This window comes from Macrotis lagotis, chromosome 4 (genome assembly GCF_037893015.1).
Source record: "Macrotis lagotis isolate mMagLag1 chromosome 4, bilby.v1.9.chrom.fasta, whole genome shotgun sequence".
Classification (NCBI taxonomy): Eukaryota; Metazoa; Chordata; class Mammalia; order Peramelemorphia; family Peramelidae; genus Macrotis; species Macrotis lagotis.
The window spans coordinates 204,354,648-204,375,963 of record NC_133661.1 but is presented as its reverse complement, the minus strand read 5'-3'; the positions used below and the strand labels follow the sequence as shown (position 1 = coordinate 204,375,963).

General features: G+C 42.3%; 2 protein-coding genes across 3 annotated transcripts in view; one reads left to right on the top strand and one right to left on the bottom strand.

Moving 5' to 3' along the window:
* The window catches only part of TUBGCP4 (tubulin gamma complex component 4), a 35,466-nt gene extending 25,521 nt beyond the window's left edge, over positions 1–9,945 (bottom strand). The window contains exon 1 of one of the 2 annotated variants that reach the window (XM_074235241.1): positions 9,660–9,945. In XM_074235241.1, the coding sequence (XP_074091342.1) occupies positions 9,660–9,737 (78 nt within the window). In that variant the 5' untranslated portion in view covers positions 9,738–9,945. The remainder of the gene's footprint in view (positions 1–9,659) is intronic. The other variant, XM_074235242.1, reaches the window with a different exon arrangement.
* A 99-nt stretch (positions 9,946–10,044) lies between these two features.
* On the top strand, positions 10,045–21,098 carry ZSCAN29 (zinc finger and SCAN domain containing 29). The gene is made up of 6 exons (XM_074235239.1): positions 10,045–10,425; positions 10,847–11,282; positions 11,691–11,895; positions 14,182–14,880; positions 17,186–17,686; positions 19,169–21,098. The coding sequence occupies exons 2-6, from the start codon at positions 10,965–10,967 to the stop codon at positions 20,038–20,040; spliced, it is 2,595 nt and encodes an 864-aa protein (XP_074091340.1). The 5' UTR covers positions 10,045–10,425; positions 10,847–10,964; the 3' UTR covers positions 20,041–21,098.
* The last annotated feature ends 218 nt before the right edge of the window (positions 21,099–21,316 follow it).

Genomic DNA, 21,316 nt, shown 5'->3' with positions numbered 1-21,316 from the left:
AAGGTAAAGGGAATAGATTGTCCTTTGACAATCACAGGGAAAATTTCTCTTTTAGTCATTGATGGTAAAATTCTTGCCAGAGTCCTCCTCAATAGACTGATCTGGAAGATGGCAGTCAATATGGTGTTTGCTGCCCAACAACTCCAGGAAAAATGCCAGGAGCAGAACACAGGTATGTATACAACATTTATAGATTTGACCAAGGCCTTTGATACCATCAGCTGTGAGGATTTATGGAAAATTATGTCAAAATTTGGTTGCCCAGAGAAATCAGCATTGTACATCAATTCCATAATGCCATGCTTGTCCAGGGTTCTGGATAATGGACATTGCTCTCAAGATTTTCAAGTCACCAATGGAGTGAAACAAGGATGTGTCATTGCTCCCATGCTTTTTTCTTTAGTATAATATTTTCAGCCATGCTATCAAATGCCTTCACTGAGGATGAACATGACTTCAAGGTCAGCTAGCACATTGATGGCAAATTCTTCAACTTAAAAGGCTGCAAGCCAAGTCCAAAGGTGAGTGTTGGTGCATGATCTTCTGTTTGTAGCTGATGGTGCACTCAACGAAGCCTCTAAAGCAGAGATGTAACAGCTGAGATACTTCTTATGCTAATTTTAGTCTAACACACACAGGTGCTCCAACAGCCAGCACCACCATCCATATGTAGAAATACTAATTACAGCAAATGGAGAAGTTTTGATTACTGTGGACAAGTTCACTTACCTTGGCAGTGTCCTTCACAAGGAGGTACACAATGACAATGAGGTTCACATTGACAATGAAGTTGACACAAGTATTGCCAGAGCTAGCTCAGTATTTGGGAGGCTCCAAAAGCAATTGTGAGAGTGAAGTAATTACTGACAACCAAACTGAAGGTCTACAAAGCCACTGTGCGGACCTCATTGTTATATGCCTGTGAAACCTGGACAGTCTACCAGCACCACATCAGGAAACTGAATTGATTCCATTTAAATTGTCTTAGGAATGGGGGTGGTGTAGTGGCGTAGTGGATAAAGCACCAGACTTGGAGTCAGGAGTACCTGGGTTCAAATCTGGTCTCAGACACTTAATAATTACCTAGATGTGTGGCCTTGGGCAAGCCACTTAACCCCCATTTGCCTTGCAAAAACCTTAAAAAAAATAAAAATAAAAAAATAAATAAATTGTCTTAGGAAGATTCTGAAAATCACCTGGCAGGAGAAGATACCAGACACTAAGGTCCTTTTTTTTTAGCTAAACTGCCTAGCATTCCACCATTACTACAGAGAGTACAACTCTGATGGGCTGGACATGCTGTTAGAATGCCAGATGTATGTGTGCCAAAAAAACTATTTTATGGAAAACTCACACAGGGCAAGAGCTCACAAGGGGATGTGAAGAAGCGAAACCCTGAAGGTTCCATTGAAGAACTTTAGAATTGATTGTGCAGCATGGTAGACACTGGCACAGGACCGCCTAGCATAGTGTGCCCTCATCAGTGAGGGTGCTGCACTCTATGAGGAGGGCAGAATTGAAGCAGTTCAAAGGAACCAAGACATACCATATTTTCCCATGTGTAAGATGTACCCTTTTTTGAAAAGTTTGGGATCTAAAAACTGGGAGTGTCTTATACAATGCTTGTATATTTTTTTTGCATGCATTTCTTGCTTTTCCATGCTTATTGTCTTTGTGCTCATTGTTATCAGTATATATATAAGGTTACGTTTTGCCATGTTCTGCCCAGAAATGGCTCAGAAAAGATTTTTGTACAGTGCTGAATTCAAGTTCAAAGTGATCCAGTTTGCAAAAGTGAATGGAAATCATGCTGCTGAACCTAAGTTTGATCCTCCTCCAACTGAGAAAACAATCCAAGACTGGCTATGGGAAGAAGAAACCCTACTGAAAAATGCCCCAGCAGAAGAAGGTCTTGACAGGCAAAGCAGCAAAATGGCCTGAGTTAGAGAGGGAATTAAAGATGGAGATTAAAGAGCAAAGGGCAACTGGAATTCCTATGTCCACAAAGATGGTTCAGCATGAGGCCAAAATTGCTGATGAAAAAGAAGAGACTGATTTCAAAGGAAGACACAACTGGTGCTTCAAGTTCATGAAACAGAATGGACTAAGAGTGTGTCCAAGTACCAGACTTAACCAGGGAGTGTTTGTAGTCAACTCCAGACCAGAGCACAGGCAGGAGAGCAGTCAGAGTCTCTCTAAGACAGTGATTCCTCATCAAACACAGTTGAGAATGAGCTAATGGATAGGAGTTTTGACAGTGCTGAGGAGTTGTATGAATTTTATGATGAATAAAAATTGAGTTCAACAACTTTATATAATACATTTTTTTCACATTTTGGGCCCCCAAATTAAGGTGCATCTTATACATGGGGGCATCTCATACATTGAGAAATACAGTACATAAGTTTAGAACACCCATCCCAGGTATTCACATGGATGATTTGTGGTAGAGCATTCTGAATTCATATTGGTCTGAACAGCTGCAAAGTAATATGAACCATAGATCAAAAACAAGCTGGAGTCAAACCGGGAAGGATTTTAAGTATATCTATACCAACTCCCCCCCATCAAAAAAAAAAAAAAAACAAAGAGTAAATTTTTTTTTCCTTAGTGCCTGAAATAGGAGTGGAAAGAAAGAGATGTGAGAAATCTCATGAAGGCAGAAGAGGTATGGCTGGCAAAAGAATAAATATAGAGGGATGGAAAACCTGAAGGGAAACTCAAAGATGACTTGGAACTTCAGATGTCTAACAGTGTATGACACTGGAGCTCAGGACTGAGAAGAAAGCTATATTGTAGAGTGGAGAGATATCTATCAGGAGATAATTATTGTACCCTTGAGAGTAGGAGGTGAACAAGGTGAAAGTATAGAAATGAAGGAGAAGAGTGACTATGATGCAACACAGGATGTGGATAATGATCATGCAGAGACTTCGAAGGGTGAGTAGAGTAGGGAAGAAAGGAAGCATGATAGAACAATGTCTTACAAACCCAGAAAAGGAAGGTTTTCAGAAAGAGTAGGTAATTAATAGTAATCATTACAGAGAAGTCAAGAAAGAGAAGGCCTGAGAAAAGGCCATTCAAATTAACATTACAATGTTAATTGAGAGAAAATCTTGAGAGAAAGTCGCTTCAGCCAGGTAGTAAGAAAAGAAGCAAGAATGTAAGAGATTGAAAGTATGAGGGAAATGAGAAAGTAGAGGCAATGAGTATAGATAGCTTTTTCTAGAAATTTAACAGAAAATAGCTGGCATGTTTGTGGGACATCAGGAAAGGAGCCAATGGTCAGGAAGAGTTTGGAAATTTGGGAGAGCATGTTGATATCTGAAATCAAGATCCCAGAGGAGATAGGAGAGGAAGGAAATCAAAGATACAAGTAGAATAGAAATTCCTCATTTTAATTTTGCCATGAATTCCTTTGATGGAATACATCTGGTGACACCTAGACTCCTTCTCAGAATAAAATTTTAAAATATGCAAAATAAAAAGCATGAGTTCAAAGGAAACTATATAGAAAAACAATCAAACTATTAAAAAATCAAGTTCTTAGATGTCAAATTAAGACTCTCTTAAAGGATTTGGCATTGTTGAGAAGGACTACCTCTTCCTCCTTGGCTAATAATGCAAAGGAGAGAATAACACTGAGATGATTTGAAGTATATAATAGGGGAGAAGAAGAAACTCACGATGGATAGTCCTGATTTTTTTTTAATGAAGTGTGAGTTGAGACCTCCTGTTTAGAGGAGTGGTAAAGAAGTAAAATAAAAAGTCAATCAGAGAAAAGAGCTGGCAAGCAGAAGTGAATGACCAGCTAGGATTAGGTAGCATTCATTTGTAGAAGACTTAAGTATCAGGATTGGGTCCTCCTCTGGCAGTACTCATTGGCATAAAAAGTAGGAACAGATAATTAATCAGTAAGAATTATTATAGACTTGGCATTGTGCTAGTGAAAGACAAAATAAATAGTCCTTGCCCTCATGGATGTAATATTATTCCACAAGGAAGACACAATAAATATGCAAACAAATAAGATACTATATGTATATATATATATACATATACAAAATATATTTTACATATGTATATACACATACATATATATATACACATTGCAAACAAGTAAATATAAAATGTATACAACATAAAATTTTAGGGAGAACGGGAGCAGTTGGGGGCAGGGAGTGGAGATGAAGAAAGGCTTCATGAAGGAGATGGCACTTAAGAGACATTAAGGGAGGAGTGAGGGTCTCCAAGAAGTAGGGAAAACCTGTGGCCAGGTATGGAATAGTGAAAGGGAACTTTAGGTGCTCAGTTTGGTTGGAACAGAGTGGATAAAGAATAGTCATGTATAATCATTTTGAAGTTAAGATTGTGAGGGTAATCCTAGAGTCAAGTGAGAGCTATGGGAGTGAAATAATCAGACTGGTGCTTTAAGAAAGTTATTTGGCAGAATTTGCAAAACCTAAATAAAAGTTAATGAGAACCCGAACTAAATTGGTTTGGGTGTGAACAGAAAGAGATGGATGTGAGATTTGTAGAGGTAGCACCAACTGACTAGATAAAGAGGCTAAGAGAGGAGAGGAAGAATGAAGGTTGGATTTAGGATTGTGAACTTGGGTAACTGGAGGGATGATAATACTTTTGATAGAAATTGGAAATTGAGTAGGCAGATTTAGGGAAGAAGCAGAGGTCTATTTTGGGCATTTTGAGTTTGAAAAGCTTATGGGGGGGGGGGGGTGGAGCCAAGATGGAGACAAGAAGGATCCTGTCTTAGGTGCTCTCTCATAAAACTCGTAAGCTAAGGACTCTAACTAAATTTTCGAGAGACAGAACCCACAGAGGGACCCAGTGAGGCAGTTCTCCTACTCAAGGTAACCTGGAAAAGAGCAGAAAGGGGTAGGAGGGGCGGCCTGCCAAAGGGGTGGCCCGCTAGAGGGAAAGAACTTCAGCCTCCTGGAGGCAGCCCCAGGGCGCTGGGAGCCGCAGCTCACAGCAGCAGGGGAGTTTCCTGAGCTACACGCCGGGGGAGCACCGGGCACAAATTGGGGGAACAGCGGAGGACCTTTGCCATAGTGAGCACATGAAGACCAGCCCTCAGGGCATGAGCCCATTGAGCCAAGGGAGGGGAGTGAAGAGAGAGACTGCCCAGCTCTGCCCCTGGAGCAGGACTCTGGGGCTCTGACCACATTCAGATCCTGATTGCAGTCTAGGTCCCCCCATAGAAGAGCAGGGCCCCCCCACCTTAGCCCCATGGCAGAGTGGGGGCACATATGGTCATTCACAGACCAGGAGAGAGGACAGAGCTTCACACACTGAGACCCTTGTGGGAGTGTCCCAAAAGCTCAGGAAGCACCCCCAAAACAGGCTTAGGCTGGGAAAATGAGCAAGCAGAGAAAAAAGAGGAATGCCATTGAGAAATATTTTGCATATAAGCCCAAGTAGGATCAAAACACTCAGTCTGAAGATGAGGAAGCACAAGCTCCTGCATCTAAAGACTTCAAGAAAAACAGAAATTGGGCTCAGGCTATGACAGAGCTCAAAAAAGACTTTGAAAATCAAATGAGGGAGTTAGAATTAAAACTGGTCAAAGAAATGAGAGAGATGCAGGAAAAACATGAAAATGAAGTCAGCAGCTTAGTCAAGGAGATCCAAAAAATGCTGAAGAAAATAACATGCTAAAAACCAGCTTAGGTCAAATGGACAAAACAGTTCAAAAAGTTATTGAGGAGAAGAATGCTTTAAAAGCAAAATTGGCCAGATGGAAAAAGAGATAAGAAAACTCTCTGAGGAGAACAAATCCTTCAGACAAAGAATAGAATTCAGGGAGATTGATGAATTTACCAGAAATCAATACTTCAAAACCAAAAAAATGAAAAATTAGAAGAAAATGTGAAATATTTCATTGAAGAAACTGATATGGAAAACAGACTTAGGAAAGATAATTTAAAAATTATTGGAATACCTGAAAGTCATGATCAGGAAAAGAGCCTTGGCATCATTTTCAAAGAATTACTATAGGAAAATTGCCCTGATATTCTAGAAGCAGAGGGTAAAATAGAAATGGAGAGAATACACTGATCCCCCCTGAGAAAGAGACCCCAAAAAACCAACCCTTAGGAATATTATATCCAAATTCAAGAACTCCCAAGTCAAAGAGAAAATATTACAAGCAGCCAAAAGGACACAGTTCAAATATCGTGGAGCTGCAGTCAGGATCACACAGGACTTAGCAGCAACTACATTGGAAGCTCGTAGGGCTTGGAATATAATATACCGGAAGGCAAAAAGAGCTTAGAATGCAGCCAAGAATGAACTAACCAGCAAGGCTGAATGTCCTCTTCCAGAGAAAAAGATGGACTTTCAATGAACCAAGGAATTTCAAATGATCCTGTTGGAATGGCCAGAGCCAAACAGAAGGTTTGATCTTCAGATACAGGACTCGGGTGAAGCATAGAGATTAGAGAAGGGGAAAATATGAGGGACTTAATGATAAACTGCATGTATTCCTGCACAGAAAAATGACACTGATAATACTCATATGAACCTTCTCAGTTAATAGAGCAGGTAGAGGGAGCTTTTATAGTTGAAGCACAGGAGAAAGCTGAATTTGAAGATAAAATATGGTGTAAAAATGGAGTCAATAGAAAAAAGGGAAATGAGGGGCAGCTAGGTGGCGTAGTGGATAAAGCACCGGCCTTGGAGTCAGGAGTACCTGGGTTCAAATCCGGGCTCAGACACTTAATAATTACCTAGTTGTGTGGCCTTGGGCAAGCCACTTAACTCCATTTGCCTTGCAAAAAAAAAAAACCTAAAAAAAAAAAGGAAATGTAATGGGAGAAAGAAAAAAGGAGAGGGGGGATAGGCCAAGAATATTTCATATAATAAGATTTTTCTTTATTACAATGAGCTATTGCAATGATATGGAAGGGGGGGAAGGCAAGGGGGGATGAGGGAATCTTCGCTCTCATCAGAGGTGGCTAGGAGAGGAAACAGCATATATGCTCAATGAAGTATAGGCATCTGGAGTAAGAAGGAAAGGGGGGAGACAGGGAGAAGGGCTGGGGATGTGAATGAGGGAGGAGAGGATGGACCATGGGGGGAGAGTGGTCAGATATAACACATTTTCTTTTTTACTTCTTGCAAGGGGCTGGGATTGGATGGCCTGTCTGGGACCATAGGGCCAGGTGGATACTGGGCCTAAGGGGTGGTATGGGAGCTCAGGGCCTCTTGGCCCCAGAGCCGGAGATCTGTCTGCTGTGCCACTCAGCTACCCTACAGCAGAGTCAGAGTGAAAGGAGAGAGAAAATATAGTACATGGTAGTGGAAAAATACGAAAGGAGGGAGTTGCGATTAGCAATGGCAACAGTGGAAAAATATGGAAGTGACTTTTGCAATGGACTTATCATAAAGAATGTGATCCATTGGTGACAGAGTTGTTGGTGTTAGAACAAAGACTCAAGCACATTTATTATTATTATAATTATTATAATTATTATAATTATTATTTTGGGGGGTGCTGGGCAAATGGGGCTGGGTAGCCTGCCTGGGGCTGCATAGCAGGGTGATCGTTATGTGTCTGAGGCCAGATTTGGACCTGGGGGTTCCTGGCTCAAGGGCCAATGCTCTGTCTACCACCCAGCCACCCCTACTATTATTACTATTTTATTTTATTTTGTGTCTTTTTTTCTTTTTTTTTTTTGGTTTTTGCAGGGCAGTGGGGTTTGGATGGCTTGCATGTCACATGGCTGGGTGATTGTTGGGTGTATGGGGCTGGATGTGCGCTCAGGTGCTCATGGCTCCAGGGCTGGTGCTCCGTCCATTGAGCCACCTGGTCATACCTACAATTATTAGTATATTTTTAATTTTAATTTTTTTCTCTCCCCTTTACTTTATTGCTCAAGTAAGTCTATATTTATGGGGGGGGGTATTTCATTTACTCTTTTTTTTTTGTTCTTTTTTTTGGGTGTTTGCAAGGCAAATGGGGTTAAGTGGCTTGCCCAAGGCCACACAGCTAGGCAATTATTAAGTGTCTGAGACCAGATTTGAACCCAGGTACTCCTGACTCCAAGGCTGGCACTTTATCCACTTCGCCACCTAGCCGCCCCTTCATTTACTCTTAAACAAGAATATTTTATTAATGTAAAATAACATTATTTGTAGAAAATGAGAATAAATATTAAATAAACAGAAAAAAAAGAAAAGCTCGTGGGACATATAGTTTAAAATATCTAATTAAACCCATGGAAGTTGAAGAGGTCACACAGAAAGAAAAAAGAGAAGAGGGCACTGGCATATGCACATTTAGTGATCATGGTATGCCTAATGAAAAGTCTGGGGAGTGGTCAGACAGGTAGGCAAGAAGTCAGGTAGGAGGAAAAGAGATGAAAGTGTCCAGAATCAGAGAGGGGTAAAATGTCAAATACTGAAGAGAGGTCTCAAAAGATAACAGATAAAAGGTGACTGGATTTGTCAGTGGAGATCAGTGATAACTTTAAAAGTGTGATTTCAGTTGAATGATGAGGTCAGAGAAGGTTGCAAGGGGTGAGGAATAAAAAGAGGAAAACTGTAAGCAGAGTTTTGGCAGCTTTTTTCCTAGGAGTTTGTGAAAAGGAGAAGAGGATGATAGTTTGAGGGGATGATTTTTTTTTTATGGACAGAAGAGACAGGAATGGGTGAAACAGGGAAGAAGAAACATGCAGGAGCTGAAAAGAAAGATAAATGGAATTAATTCTGTCTGGGGTTGGGGTTTTGGAAAAGGATGAGTAATGAGAAGACAAAGGGAGCAAAAAAACTCAAAAGTGGAGGAGAGTATAGTTAAACTATAGGGTCAAGATTTTCAAGGGAGGAAAGTGAAGCAGTGAGGGCTTGGGGAACAAGGTTTGACACACTGAAGGTGAGCTTGAGTTTAGGAGGGGGTGAGGTACAGGGAACGATGGCAGGATAGGAGGGTTTAGTCAAAAACGATGTAGAATTTCAGAGTCAAGGACTGTGCTCCGTTTCTTCAACTCTTGAATGAAGGCCACCTTTCAATGTATAATCCTTTTGCCATTCTCAGGGCACCAGGATGACCTCAAGTTCCCAAGAGAAGAATCACCCGCTGATGCTTCCTTTTCTTTAGGGCTGGAGAAAGAATAGCTTGAAAGCCTGCCACGCGCGGCCAGCTCCGAAACTCTGCTACAAATGTAAACCTGGGGCAAGATGGGCTCAGCTGAGATCTGGACCCCACCTGACGCTAACCTGCGGGCACTGACTCTTCCTCCTCCATGCCAGCCCCTCCCCCACTCACTCCCCTTTGGTCACGTCAGTCATGCCCGACTCTGTGACCCCCATTTGGGGTCTTCTTGGCGAGGCTCTCGGTAGGGTTGCCGCTTAAAGGCGGATCTTTTCCTTCTATTCTTGCTAAAACCTTAAAACTCCTCACTCTCCTCTCGGTAGTCATGGCCCCGCCCCTCCGGCCCTGCCCCGCCTCCATTCAGCACCCGCCCCGGCTCCCGCCTTTTTAGGCTCCGCCCCTCGCGCTTTGACCCCGCCTTCCGCGTCTCTCTCTCTCGCGGGTCCCGGGCCCCGCCCCATGACCTCCTCGCGCGCCTTCCCTAGCCCCACCCCATCGCTTGCACTCTTGACTCCGCCCCTGGTCGGTCAGCACGGATGAACGGTACCTGGAGGCCGCTCCTTTTGTTCCAGGTGAAGATGGCACCCGGGTACCCACTCAAAGCCAAGAGCAATTCGTGGATCATCCCCACGGCGGGCAGCGGGTCGCTGAGAAGGGCCGCAGCCCCCACGGCCCTCTGGGAGGAGCGCCGCTCTGGCCGCCGGCCGCAAAGCCCACTGGGAAGTGTAGTTCCGCTCGCTCCCACCAGCCTGGAGAGCCTCTTCCTTCGGGAGGACGAGAAAGAGGCAGCGGCTGGCGCGGGCGCTTCCTTTTCCCCGCCGATAGAAATCCGGAAGTGCTGGCGCTTGCTTCTAGGCCACCGAGCGCTCTGGGAGTCGTAGTCCCGGCAGCAGGCTCGGCGCACGCGCCCTGAAGTCCTGAGTGTCTCCAGCGCGGACTTCCGGTTTGGGAGCCGGACCGGGAGGCTGAAGAGCGGGGGCCGGGGCCGGGGCCGCAGCGGGAGCGCGGGAGGCCCGCCGGGAGGCGCCCGGGGAGGAGGCAGGTCGGTGCCCCCTCAAGCCCGCCAGTGGCCGTCCGGAAGGGACCGGACCTCGACGCCCGGAGCGACCCGGCCGGAGGGAGCCGAGACAAAGAGGCTGCCCCGGGGCGCCCCGGCCGGCCGCGCTCCCCGAGGTCCCGGGGCAGCCTGGGTGGCCTCCCCGGAACCCGCCCCCGCTGTAGCCCGCCGAGACCCCCGTCCGCACCACCCCGAAGGAACGGGAGCGGGAGCCCCGCTCGCCACCCGCACGGGCCCGGGCACCAGGCCGACCCAAGTGAGAGGGAAACAAAGACATTTTCGTAGATCGACGACGGTAGCCTGGGAAGAGGGTGAAAGTGGAGCCGAAGGGGGCGGGGCAGGCGCGGGGGGCTCTGGGAAAGGTTCGGGCAGGGGGCCGGGGAGCTGGCTGCCGGGCATCCCGGGTGATCCAGACCCCCCCGTGTCTCTTTTGGAGGTGAAGTCAATAGGATCGGACTCGGGGAAGGGGACACAACACGGTGCCCTCCTTCTCAGACCACCCTGCCAGCCAGCCCAGCCCTGCAGCTTTTAGGCAGCGGCACCCCCAAGGCTCCTGAGCCCGGACCCCTCCTCCGGATAGTGCTCCAGGTTCTTCAGATAGGCAAGCCGACCCTCAGAAGGCTTTGGATGAAGGGGTGCGTCCTGTTGACTTTGTCATTCCTCTCTCTCTGCCCTAGGGAGAAACTACTCTCACAGAGACTCAGGTGCACTGGTTTTCCCCAAGGATAGAGAGGAGACAGGTGGAAGCCCTGGCTCCCGGACTTCCGACTGATGTCCAGCTGCCATCATCTGTGAATGATGGCCAAATCCACTCTGAGAGGGGATGGGAGAAACTCTGAGACCTTTCGACAGCGGTTCAGGAAATTCCATTACCAGGAGGTGGCTGGACCCCGTGAAGCTTTCAGTCAACTCTGGGAACTGTGTTGTAGGTGGTTAAGGCCAGAGGTTCGCACCAAGGAGCAAATACTAGAGATATTGGTGCTCGAACAATTCCTGACTGTCCTTCCTGGGGAGATTCAGACCTGGGTAAAGGAGCATTGTCCAGAAAGTGGAGAGGAAGCTGTGACCTTGGTAGAAGACTTGGAAAGAGAGCCCAAGAGACCAGAGTGCCCGGTGAGGAGGGAATTCAAACACATAAATGAGAATAAATCAGGATGAGAGACCAAATTTAAGTAGAAATGGGGATAAAATGGGGTCCTTGTCTCTCTGTAGGCTACCTATGTGTCTCTGGTTATGTAGTCAAGTGACATAACCTTGAAAAGGAGACTGGAATGATCGTTGACTAATCCTCAGGCTACAAGGCCACAATGTTTCAGCAGTTTCTTGTGCAATGCATAAAGGAGACTGGTTTTGAACTCTGTTACTAAGTTTAGGGTCTCCATGTCACCGTTTTAAAACTCTTTGCTGCCTGGGGAATAGAATATGTGACCCGCCTTTCCTTTCTACTCATATCCTTGTGAGTGATCTCCTTTTACTTATAGTTGTAACTTTTCATGGAGAATTAATGGGTGTTCTTTTTAGGTCACTGTCCCTGTGAAAGGACAGGAAGTTCGACCAGAGAAGATGGCACCTCTGAGATCACCCCTAAACTTACTAACTGTCCAACAGGAAGCAGGGGAGTCCCAACCCAAGGCTGTGGCCAAGAAAGAATGGGCAGAATGCCCAGAACTAGGACCACAGCAACAACTTAACCTAAAGGAAAAACTCAGACCTCATCAAAGGACTGGTAAGAAATAGAGAGAAAAGGGAGATCCCCTAGGTTGGAGAATAGAGTAAATGGGTGAAAAGCTCTCAGGGAAATTTTGGGAAGTTTTAGAATTAAGTAGCTATTAGGGAATGCCAGAAGGTAACCCTCCTTCCTTCAGGAATGATTCACTTGAGTGATCTTATATTCTGTTTTTATCAATTACTATAAGTGTTTCCAAAGACTTTTTTTCAGAATATAGCAACTTTTTTTTTGTTTCATCTGTAAAAAATAGTATTAGGTCACCTTATCAGTATCATAATCTTTTATGTTTTTAATTCATATTCTATTTTTTCCCTCTGGATTTACATTTCCCTGAACCTTTTTTTTTTGCCATTTTCTTCTGAAATTGTTTTAAATTTTCCCCTTCTTATTTGTGAAATCCAAAACTGAACATTTTTCTATTGAGGATCTCACAAGTATAGGTTTGGCAGAATGTTCTATAGTTCTTATGTGTTGTATTCATTCCTCTATAATATCCCAATTATTAAGTAATAATTTATATCATCTGGTAAACTTTCCTACTGCTTTAATTTTTTTTCTTTCTCTTGTGCCTAGTTGGTAATTCCTTACTTTTGAATTTGAATCCTTACCTATAATTTGTTTTTCCGCCTTGTACTCTGTTGAACTATGTCTCATTTATTTTTTTAATTTAAAAAAAATGCAGCAAGTTTTTTTTGCAAGGCAATGGGTTAAGTGACTTGCTCCAGGTCACACAGCTAAGTAATTATTAAGTGTCTGAGGCTAGATTTGAACTCGGGTCCTCCTGACTCCAGGACTGGTGCTCTATCCACTGTGCCACCTGACTTACCTGATTTCCTTCTTTCTTACAGACTGCTTGCAGTTGTTAGCTCTTCACAACTAACTTGGTGTTTAATTGATATTCTTTAGTCATTTAAGGATATTTATTTACATCATGAAAATATAACATAGCACTGTAGTTTACTTTTAGTATTACAGAATTAAAAATTAATAATTTGGTTATCTGCTATGGGCTTTGTGTTATTCAAGGCACTGCTACAATGCATTGAGTATAAACCAGATTATTTGCTCTCAAGGAGCTCGTATTCTAGTTGAAAAACAAAAGCCAGGACATATGAAACAGTTGCAAACAATATAAAACAAATGTAAGGTTCTAAGTTGTATGATTCAGAGAAGGAAAATAGGCTAGGAAAGGCAGGAAACTCCTTTGTTTAGGAGGTAGGGCGTTAAAGTTAGTCAATGCTAGCCAGAAAAGAAAAAAGCAAGACATTTTAGGTAAGAAGATCAATAAGAGAAGAAACAGAGGAAAGATGTTTTGGAAAAGGAATGTTGAATAGTAGGAAAAAAATAGATTTCATTGGTAAGTGCTGCAGAATATAGAGGACTTTTAAAAACCAACTAATGGAATTGGTATTTCCTAGAGTAGGAGCCAATGAAGGCTTTAATGAGGGAGTGACATGAAAGCAGTGATTAAAGAACATTAGTCTGGCAGCAACATATAGAATGGATTATAGCTGGCTAAGTAGCTGTTGCCATAATCCATGTGTAAGCAAATGAGGGCTTAGTCTAAGGTATTGATAGTGGAAACAGAAAAGGTCAGACATCGGAGACACTCCAAAATATACAAAATTTGATAATTGACTAGATAAAGAAATGGAAGAGAAGACACGAGTAAGTTGAAGATGGCTCTAAGAATGTCAATTGTTGTAGACTCCTTCCAACCCAATGATAATTACTCTTAATGTAGCTTACATATAAAAACCACACTAGAATAGAGGTGACCATTTTTATCACTGCTGGATGTTAATCAATGCATAGGAGCTTCTATAGATAGTCAAGAGTCATAAGTTTGAGAATTAAAGAGGTATAAGAAAAGATTCCAGGGGCGGCTAGGTGGTGCAGTGGGAGCACCAACCCTGGAGTCAGGAGTTACCTGAGTTCAAATCCGGCCTCAGACACTTAATAATTACCTAGCTGTGTGGCCTTGGGCAAGCCATTTAACCCCCATTGTCTTGCCAAAAAAAGATTTCAGAAGGCTAATAATCTGGGTCTCTTATCTCTTCATCCCTGCCATGTTATTATTGTCCCTAAAACCCAAAATGTTGCTGTTTGAAGTTTCAGACCCTTACATTTCTTTTAAATTTCTCCATATCATTGGACCCTTTTAGGATGTCTCTCTGGATATTTTTCTTTTAACCTTTTCCATACTTGGTGAATAAAGAGGGTGGTATTGAGTCTATGATCAGTACAAATCATGATATCCTTTGTTTGCTTCCCTATGAGCAGGATTTCCTTTTTCCAAATCTGGTATGTTTTCTGGGATGGAACGAGGAGAACCATGGATCCCAGATCTTCTGGGCTCCAAAGAGAGGGAGATCCCAAGAAGCAGTCATACAGGTGACAAACGAATGCACTCTGATTTTATGCCATCAAGGAGGGAAAGAAAAAACTGGGGAGACCAGGAGCAATGGGGCTTTGAGGATGAAAAGGTGGCTGGTGTGCACTGGGGGTATGAGGAAACCAGGACTCTTCTTGCAATTTTAAGTCAGACTGAGTTTTATGAAGCCCTCCGGAATTGCCATCGTAATAGCCAAGTGTATGGAGCTGTTGCTGAGCGACTCCGGGAGTATGGCTTTCTCCGGACACTGGAACAATGTCGGACCAAATTTAAAGGCCTCCAGAAAAGTTATCGTAAAGTCAAGAGTGGCCATCCACCGGAGACCTGCCCCTTCTTTGAAGAGATGGAAGCTTTGATGAGTGCCCGAGTCATTGCTCTACCCAGCAATGGCATGGAGGAGGCAGGATCTCGCCCCAGTGGGGCGAGTGATGCTGAAACAGAAGAGCAAGAGCAGGGAGGCTGGCAACAAGAGGAAGCTGTAGAAGAGGCTGCAGCTGAAGATTCTGATGGTGATGAAATGGGTATTGAAGAAGGCTCCCAGGAACCTGTGAGCCCCAATGCTCCAGTCCTGTTCCGAAGCCCAAGTGGTAAGTTTCTCTTTCTTCCTGGGGCTGGTATTGAAATTAAGGCAATTTCTATAGAAAATAGGACTATGCTATGCATCAGGAAATGTGAATTTAGTTCCTTGCTTTTTTACTGTGACTAAGAGTTCTCTGCTTTGTATCTGTTTCACTTTCTATGGTAGAAAGATCAATGAAAAAAATACATAGTAAGTTTTTAAAAAAGTTTTGGTGAGAGAGAATAGCAGTTCAGAATAACATAGTAAATGAATGTCCTTATCACCCTGCATTTCTAGGATTATGATTGCAAAATGACCTTTCCTCTTCTGTTTGATTCTTTTTTGGGCGGGGGGTAGAAAAGGAAGGAATGGCAATACAAACCTGTGATTTTACTGATGTAGAGAACTCCCCAAAATTTCTACAAATGACCAACAACTAATTTGCTGCTTAGTTTCCTGAGAGTAATGAGAGTTTAAGTGACTTGTTTGGGGGTCACACAGCCAATACATCTCAGAAGCTGGCACATCTTTCTGTCTCCAGGGTTAGACCTCAATCCAATGTTATGAGGCTTCTATATTTGTTACTCCTATATTTCTTTTCTTAATTTTTTTGCTACTGTTTTTTCCCTTCAATTCCCCTATCTCCCTTATATATTATATTGTTTTCTTTTGCTGCATTGTATCTGTAACAGAATGGTATAATGCAAAGAACTGTGAATCATAATGGATCAGGAATTAGAAAACCAAGATTCCAGCCCCAGTTGTCACTACTCGGTAGGCAACCTTAGGTGACTTAACCTTTCTTCTCATTGGCTTATTCAGTTATAGTAATGGCTAGCATTTATATAGCGTTTTATGATTTGCAAAATATGTTATTTATCCTCACAACCCTAGAATGTTATTATTATTATTATTCCCATTTTTATAGATAAGTAAACTGAGGCAGAGGCTAAATGATATTCTAGGGTCACATCGCTAGTAGGGTGTCTGAAATAGGATTTGAATTTGGATCTTCCATCTCTAAGTTCGGGGGTCTATCTACTGTGGCACTTAGCTGTTAAATCAATTGGAATAAATTATTGTCAAGGCTCTTTCCATCTCTAAATTTCTTTGCCTTAAATCCTCTCATCATTACAATTTTCTTTTTTTTGTTTCCTTCCTACTCCCTGACTCCCCCACCCCCCCTAACCATTCTCTTTTCCCCCTTTCCCCCTATTTTGCAGACTTTAACTTTTTCTCCTTTCCTTTTCTAGTTTCCCCAATGCATTCTGTTCTGTTTCCTACCAGCAAATGGGGTCCATGTATGGAGATCTGAATTACCAATGGGTAGAGGGATCTTTCCTTCTTTAGTCAAGAATTTCTTCTCATTTGCTATCAGTCCTTTAATTCACTCTCTCATCCCAATTATAATGCTAATGCTTCTTTCTTTTTTTTTGGAGAGGCTGATGAAAACTTTAGAAGTTTGGCAAGGGGGAAGCAGAGTGATTTAGGCTGCCCTAATTCTGACCTCAGTCTGGAGGAAGAGTCTATAAGTTTCCACCTTCACCCTAAAAGCCCTCAGAAAACAGATGATATCAGTATCTTCATGACTTCCCATCTGGCCTGGCACCTAGTTGTTGAATCTGCAGTCTAAGCAAATCTCTAACAAAAAGAAATCTTACTCATGGGATCTGTTTTCTTTATCAGATTCCTGGGAAAATAAAGTGTTCCTAAGGTGAAGGAGCAAGGTTGTAAGATCATTTTAAGTCTCTATCAGGGAAGGCACATACTGCATGCAGGCTTAGTGTCCCAGGGTGAGAGTTATATGAAGGGCTTCAGTGCTGGGATTTAAAAAGCAAAATAGTTGCCTTATATCTTGAAACATTGGCAGAAGCAGTGTTCTAGGAGTCTGAGCCCACCTTTAAAAATATGAAAATCTTGAGATTATGATGAGGGTAATAGGAGTTGAATTTGAGTTTGCCTCTCATCAGTTGGTCACTTTCTATTTATTTCTATTTAGAATCAGGTTCTTATGACAAATTGTTAGAAACTAGGGTAATATAATAAGCTATGATTATGCCACATATCCAAAGAGTTGGTCATGGGGTCAGATAGGAAAGCCCTCTCTTATATGAATAGGCATAAAGAACAGAACTCAACCCTAGCAGGGGAGTGAGATAACCTGATTTACCAGATTTTTGTAGCATATAGAAAAAAATGATTTTTTTTTTTACTTTTTAAAGCATTTAAAATCCAATCCCAGATGATTTCTGAGGAAGCAATTGGTAGAATTGGGAAACTGAGGTGGTAAAGCTAAGTGGCTTAGAATGCTGAACTTTCTCTTTGGGTGGCAGGTGTACACTGGGGCTATGAAGAGACCAAGACTTATCTTGCAATTCTCAGTGAGACTCAGTTTTATGAAGCGCTCCGGAACTGTCATCGTAACAGCCAATTATATGGGGCAGTGGCTGAGCGATTATGGGAATATGGTTTCCTTAGGACACCGGAACAATGTCGGACTAAATTTAAAAGCCTCCAAACCAGCTATCGAAAAGTCAAGAGTGGTCATGCCCCTGAGACCTGCCCCTTCTTTGAAGAAATGGATGCCTTGGTGAGTGCCCGGGTTGCTGTCCCATCTAGTGATGGTCTGGAGGAGGAGGCAGCAAATCAACCTGTCTTGGGGGCCAGTGATGGTGAAACAGAAGAGCAAGACCAGGAGGGCTGGCAGCAGGGAGAGGCAGCTGAGGAAGCCTCAGCCACAGCAGAAGACTCCGAGGGTGAGGAAATGGGTGCTGAGGAGCTACCTCGGAGTTCTGGGAGCCCTGGTGCTCCGGTCCTGTTCCAAAGCCCAAGGGGTAAGAGAAACTTTATTCTTAGGGCTTGGATGTCCAGAAAGGGCAATTATGATATATATATATAGAGAGAGAGAGAGAGAGAAAAGCACTAAGTTAGGTTCCAAGAGACATGGGTTCTACTCCCAGATCTTCTGTCTCAGTTTGTGAGCACTATCACCTTTACTTCAGATACTAATCTTTTAAAATAATTAAAATCAAAAAGCCCTCCTCTCTCACGGAGCTTCAGAGAAGTGGTAAATATTTTTTCCCAATGCAATAGTAACTAAGTCCTTTAATCTGTCACCACTTCTTTGTGGGTTGGCAGGCAGCAAGTTAGTAAAAGGAGTCTCTAATATCTCATCCTGGACAAAAGTTTGTTCATCTCAGGTGTGTGTCTTAGCACGAAGAAGATTCATTGTCATATAAGTGGGTTGTTTTCTTCCAACTTGAGTCAGTTTTCCATGCTGTTAGTCTCATTAACTTACTGAAAGCCTGTTGCCCTTCCCTTCCTTGCATCTACCTCCTCTCCCAGAGAGGAAATTTAGGGAAATTCTCTCTGAGTATAATATTTACATATAGTCTCTGGAATTCTTCCATGATAGGGCAAAGTAAAAATACTTAGTATCATGGCTAGGTTATACTTAAGGTTATACTTAAGCTTAGCACAAACAATTAATCTTAGCAGAACTAGACTTTATTAGTTAAGATTCCCAGACTGGAGCATTCTAGCTACAAAACTTCAGGAGTCTGGAGACATTGGGATGTTCTACAAAAGATGCTTGAATAGTTTTATACATTCTATGAACAATGTTAAGAACTGAGTTGGGTTTCCATAGAGTGAACCTAGAGCATCCTGGCAACTAATCTTTTTTCCTGCTTTGATGTGTTCTAAAAAGTAGAACACCTGGGTGAGTTTTAAACAATTAGGTGATTTTTTTTCTCTCCTTAAATTTAAGTATTTTTTGTTGTTGTTGTTCCTTGTATATAAAAGGTACTTATTCATGTTGTCTAGGCTAAATTCAAGTAAATGAATTTCTGAATATTCTGCTAACCTTCCTTGTAGCTAGTATGCCATTAGTTACCACCTCAATAGAAAAGAACCTGTGTAACTCTTGTTGGACAGAGGAAGAATGTATCCGGGCAGAAAGGAAGTTTGAGGATTTGTGATCATCAGATATTGAACTCCTGTGAAAAGTCTGGTAATAAACAAAAGTCAGAATCAGGGAGGCTCTTTGTTTCTGGCAACAACTGACATCTCCCCAACAGTTACTGCTATTCACAAACTCAGTACCTCTCTATACCCTCCCCATCAAAATAGTACAATGAGAAACCACTGTTTCCCTAAAAGAAAAAGAAAAATTTTAATTCCTATGCAAGTTAAAATTCAATGGGAGATAGATCCAGCTTCTAAATTAATTTTGTTAATTTAATTCCCTAATTTTCTTATACTCTTTACTTGAAAAACTGAAAAAAATGAAATTGAAATTCTCTTCATTCTTTCAGGTTTTGAGGCTGGATTTGAGAACAAGCTGAACACAAAACGGGATATTTCTGAGGAAGTAGAACTGCATAGGACATTACTTGCAAGGTCTGAAAGGAAAATTCCCCATCATTTTAATCAGGGAAAAGACAATGACAGTGATTGCAGGACAGGAAGGCAATGGGCAAAGTCCCCAGTGGAGAAAAGAGTAAAACTGACACCCCCAGAGAGGGGCTTGGGAAAAGTCCTAAGTCATCAAAAACCTTACTTGGGAGAGAGACCCTATAAATATCTTAGATATGGAAAAAGCTTTGGTCCAAATTCACACCTTCTCATGCATCAAATACCCCACCAGATAGAGAATCCATATAAATGTGGAGACTGTGGGAAAAGTTTCAGTCGAAGTGCACGCCTCATTAGACATCGGAGGATACACACTGGGGAAAAACCTTATAAGTGTCTTGACTGTGGCAAAAGTTTCCGTGACAGTTCAAACTTCATCACTCATAGGAGGATTCACACGGGAGAGAAACCTTATCAATGTGGTGAGTGTGGAAAACGATTCAATCAGAGTTCAAGCCTCATCATACATCAGAGAACTCACACTGGAGAAAAACCCTATCAATGTGAAGAGTGTGGGAAAAGCTTCAATAATAGCTCTCACTTTAGTGCACATAGACGAATCCACACAGGAGAAAGACCTCATGTATGTCCTGATTGTGGGAAAAGCTTCAGTAAAAGCTCTGACTTAAGGGCACATCACAGAACCCACACAGGAGAAAAGCCCTATGGATGTCATGAATGTGGGAAATGTTTCAGCAAAAGCTCAGCCCTTAATAAACATCGAGAAATCCACACAAGAGAAAAGCTTCTATCACAGTCAGAACCTAAGTAAAAAAAAAAAACCTCAGAATCTGCAAAGAGCCTATTAATGTATTATTTGGGAAAACATCTATTAGCAATCCCATTTCCAGTGCCCACTTGGCTTAAGAAATTATCTTTAAGATTTACCCCACTGTGGTGCTCCTCCTTATCAGTCTTCTGAGTCTGAAACCACAAAGTCAAGGCAATAAGATCTAAGGAACAAAGGTCAGAAAAATGTAGATACCATCCTAGCTCTTTTTCTGACTTAAGTTTCTTGCCCCCTGTCAGTGCCTATGTCATTCCTTCAATAAAAGGAGAGGATTCAGTGAATTAAAACATATCCCTGTCATTGCTCATCCTGTCATTTTGCTGCATCTCTTGACTGGAAACATTTCAGCAGTATCAAAGGGGAAAGATGTTATGGATCTATCTCATCATTATAGGCTCCCCCCCCCCAAAACAAGGGAAATACTGAAAGGAATGGAATGACTCTTGTTCATGTAAATCTGTACTCAAAATGATGTGATTGGATTTAGTCTCCCCTTCTTTATCCTTAATATAAGTTTAGGGTCCCTCTTGATCATGTCTTACAAATTGTCTTGTTAAGAAACTAGATGTTTACGGGGAAGCTGTTACAAATTTTGTGTAAATTTGAAGTGTCAGCCCTGGATGGCTACTCCTTAATTTCCTTCACACCACAAATGGTTCTGAGTATATACTTAAAGTATTTAATTTCTTCTCTTCTGTTCCAGTTCATCTGTATTTCAGCTGTTGTTTGTCGTCCCAAAGAGCAAACCAGCTGGGCAGAGGTTGGATAGAAAAGGGCATTAATAGGGATTTTCCATACCCCTGATATTCAGTTCAATTAGTTCAGTATTATGCACCCTGTGGGTGCTAAATACATCTTGACTAAGAAGCAGAAGACATTTACTTTGTTACTATTTACTGGGAAGAGCCCACCAGTACCAATGGCCCTCAAGCCCGATTAAAGATAAATTATCTTTACCTGGTTGATGGGGTTGCCAATCTGTTTTCAATATTTAAAAATACACACACACACACACACACACATATTTATATATATATATATATATATATATATATATATATATATATACACATACATACATACATACATACAGGATATGGAACATTTAAGAATAAGTCTATTGCTGCTTATTAAACAGTATTAACTGCTCAAATGTGCATAATCCACTGGTGGGCCATATATAAAATGAGACAAATAAGAGTTGGGCCTCACCCTCTGGGAGCCTACAGTCTAAAAATAGGCAACTTTGATATAGAAA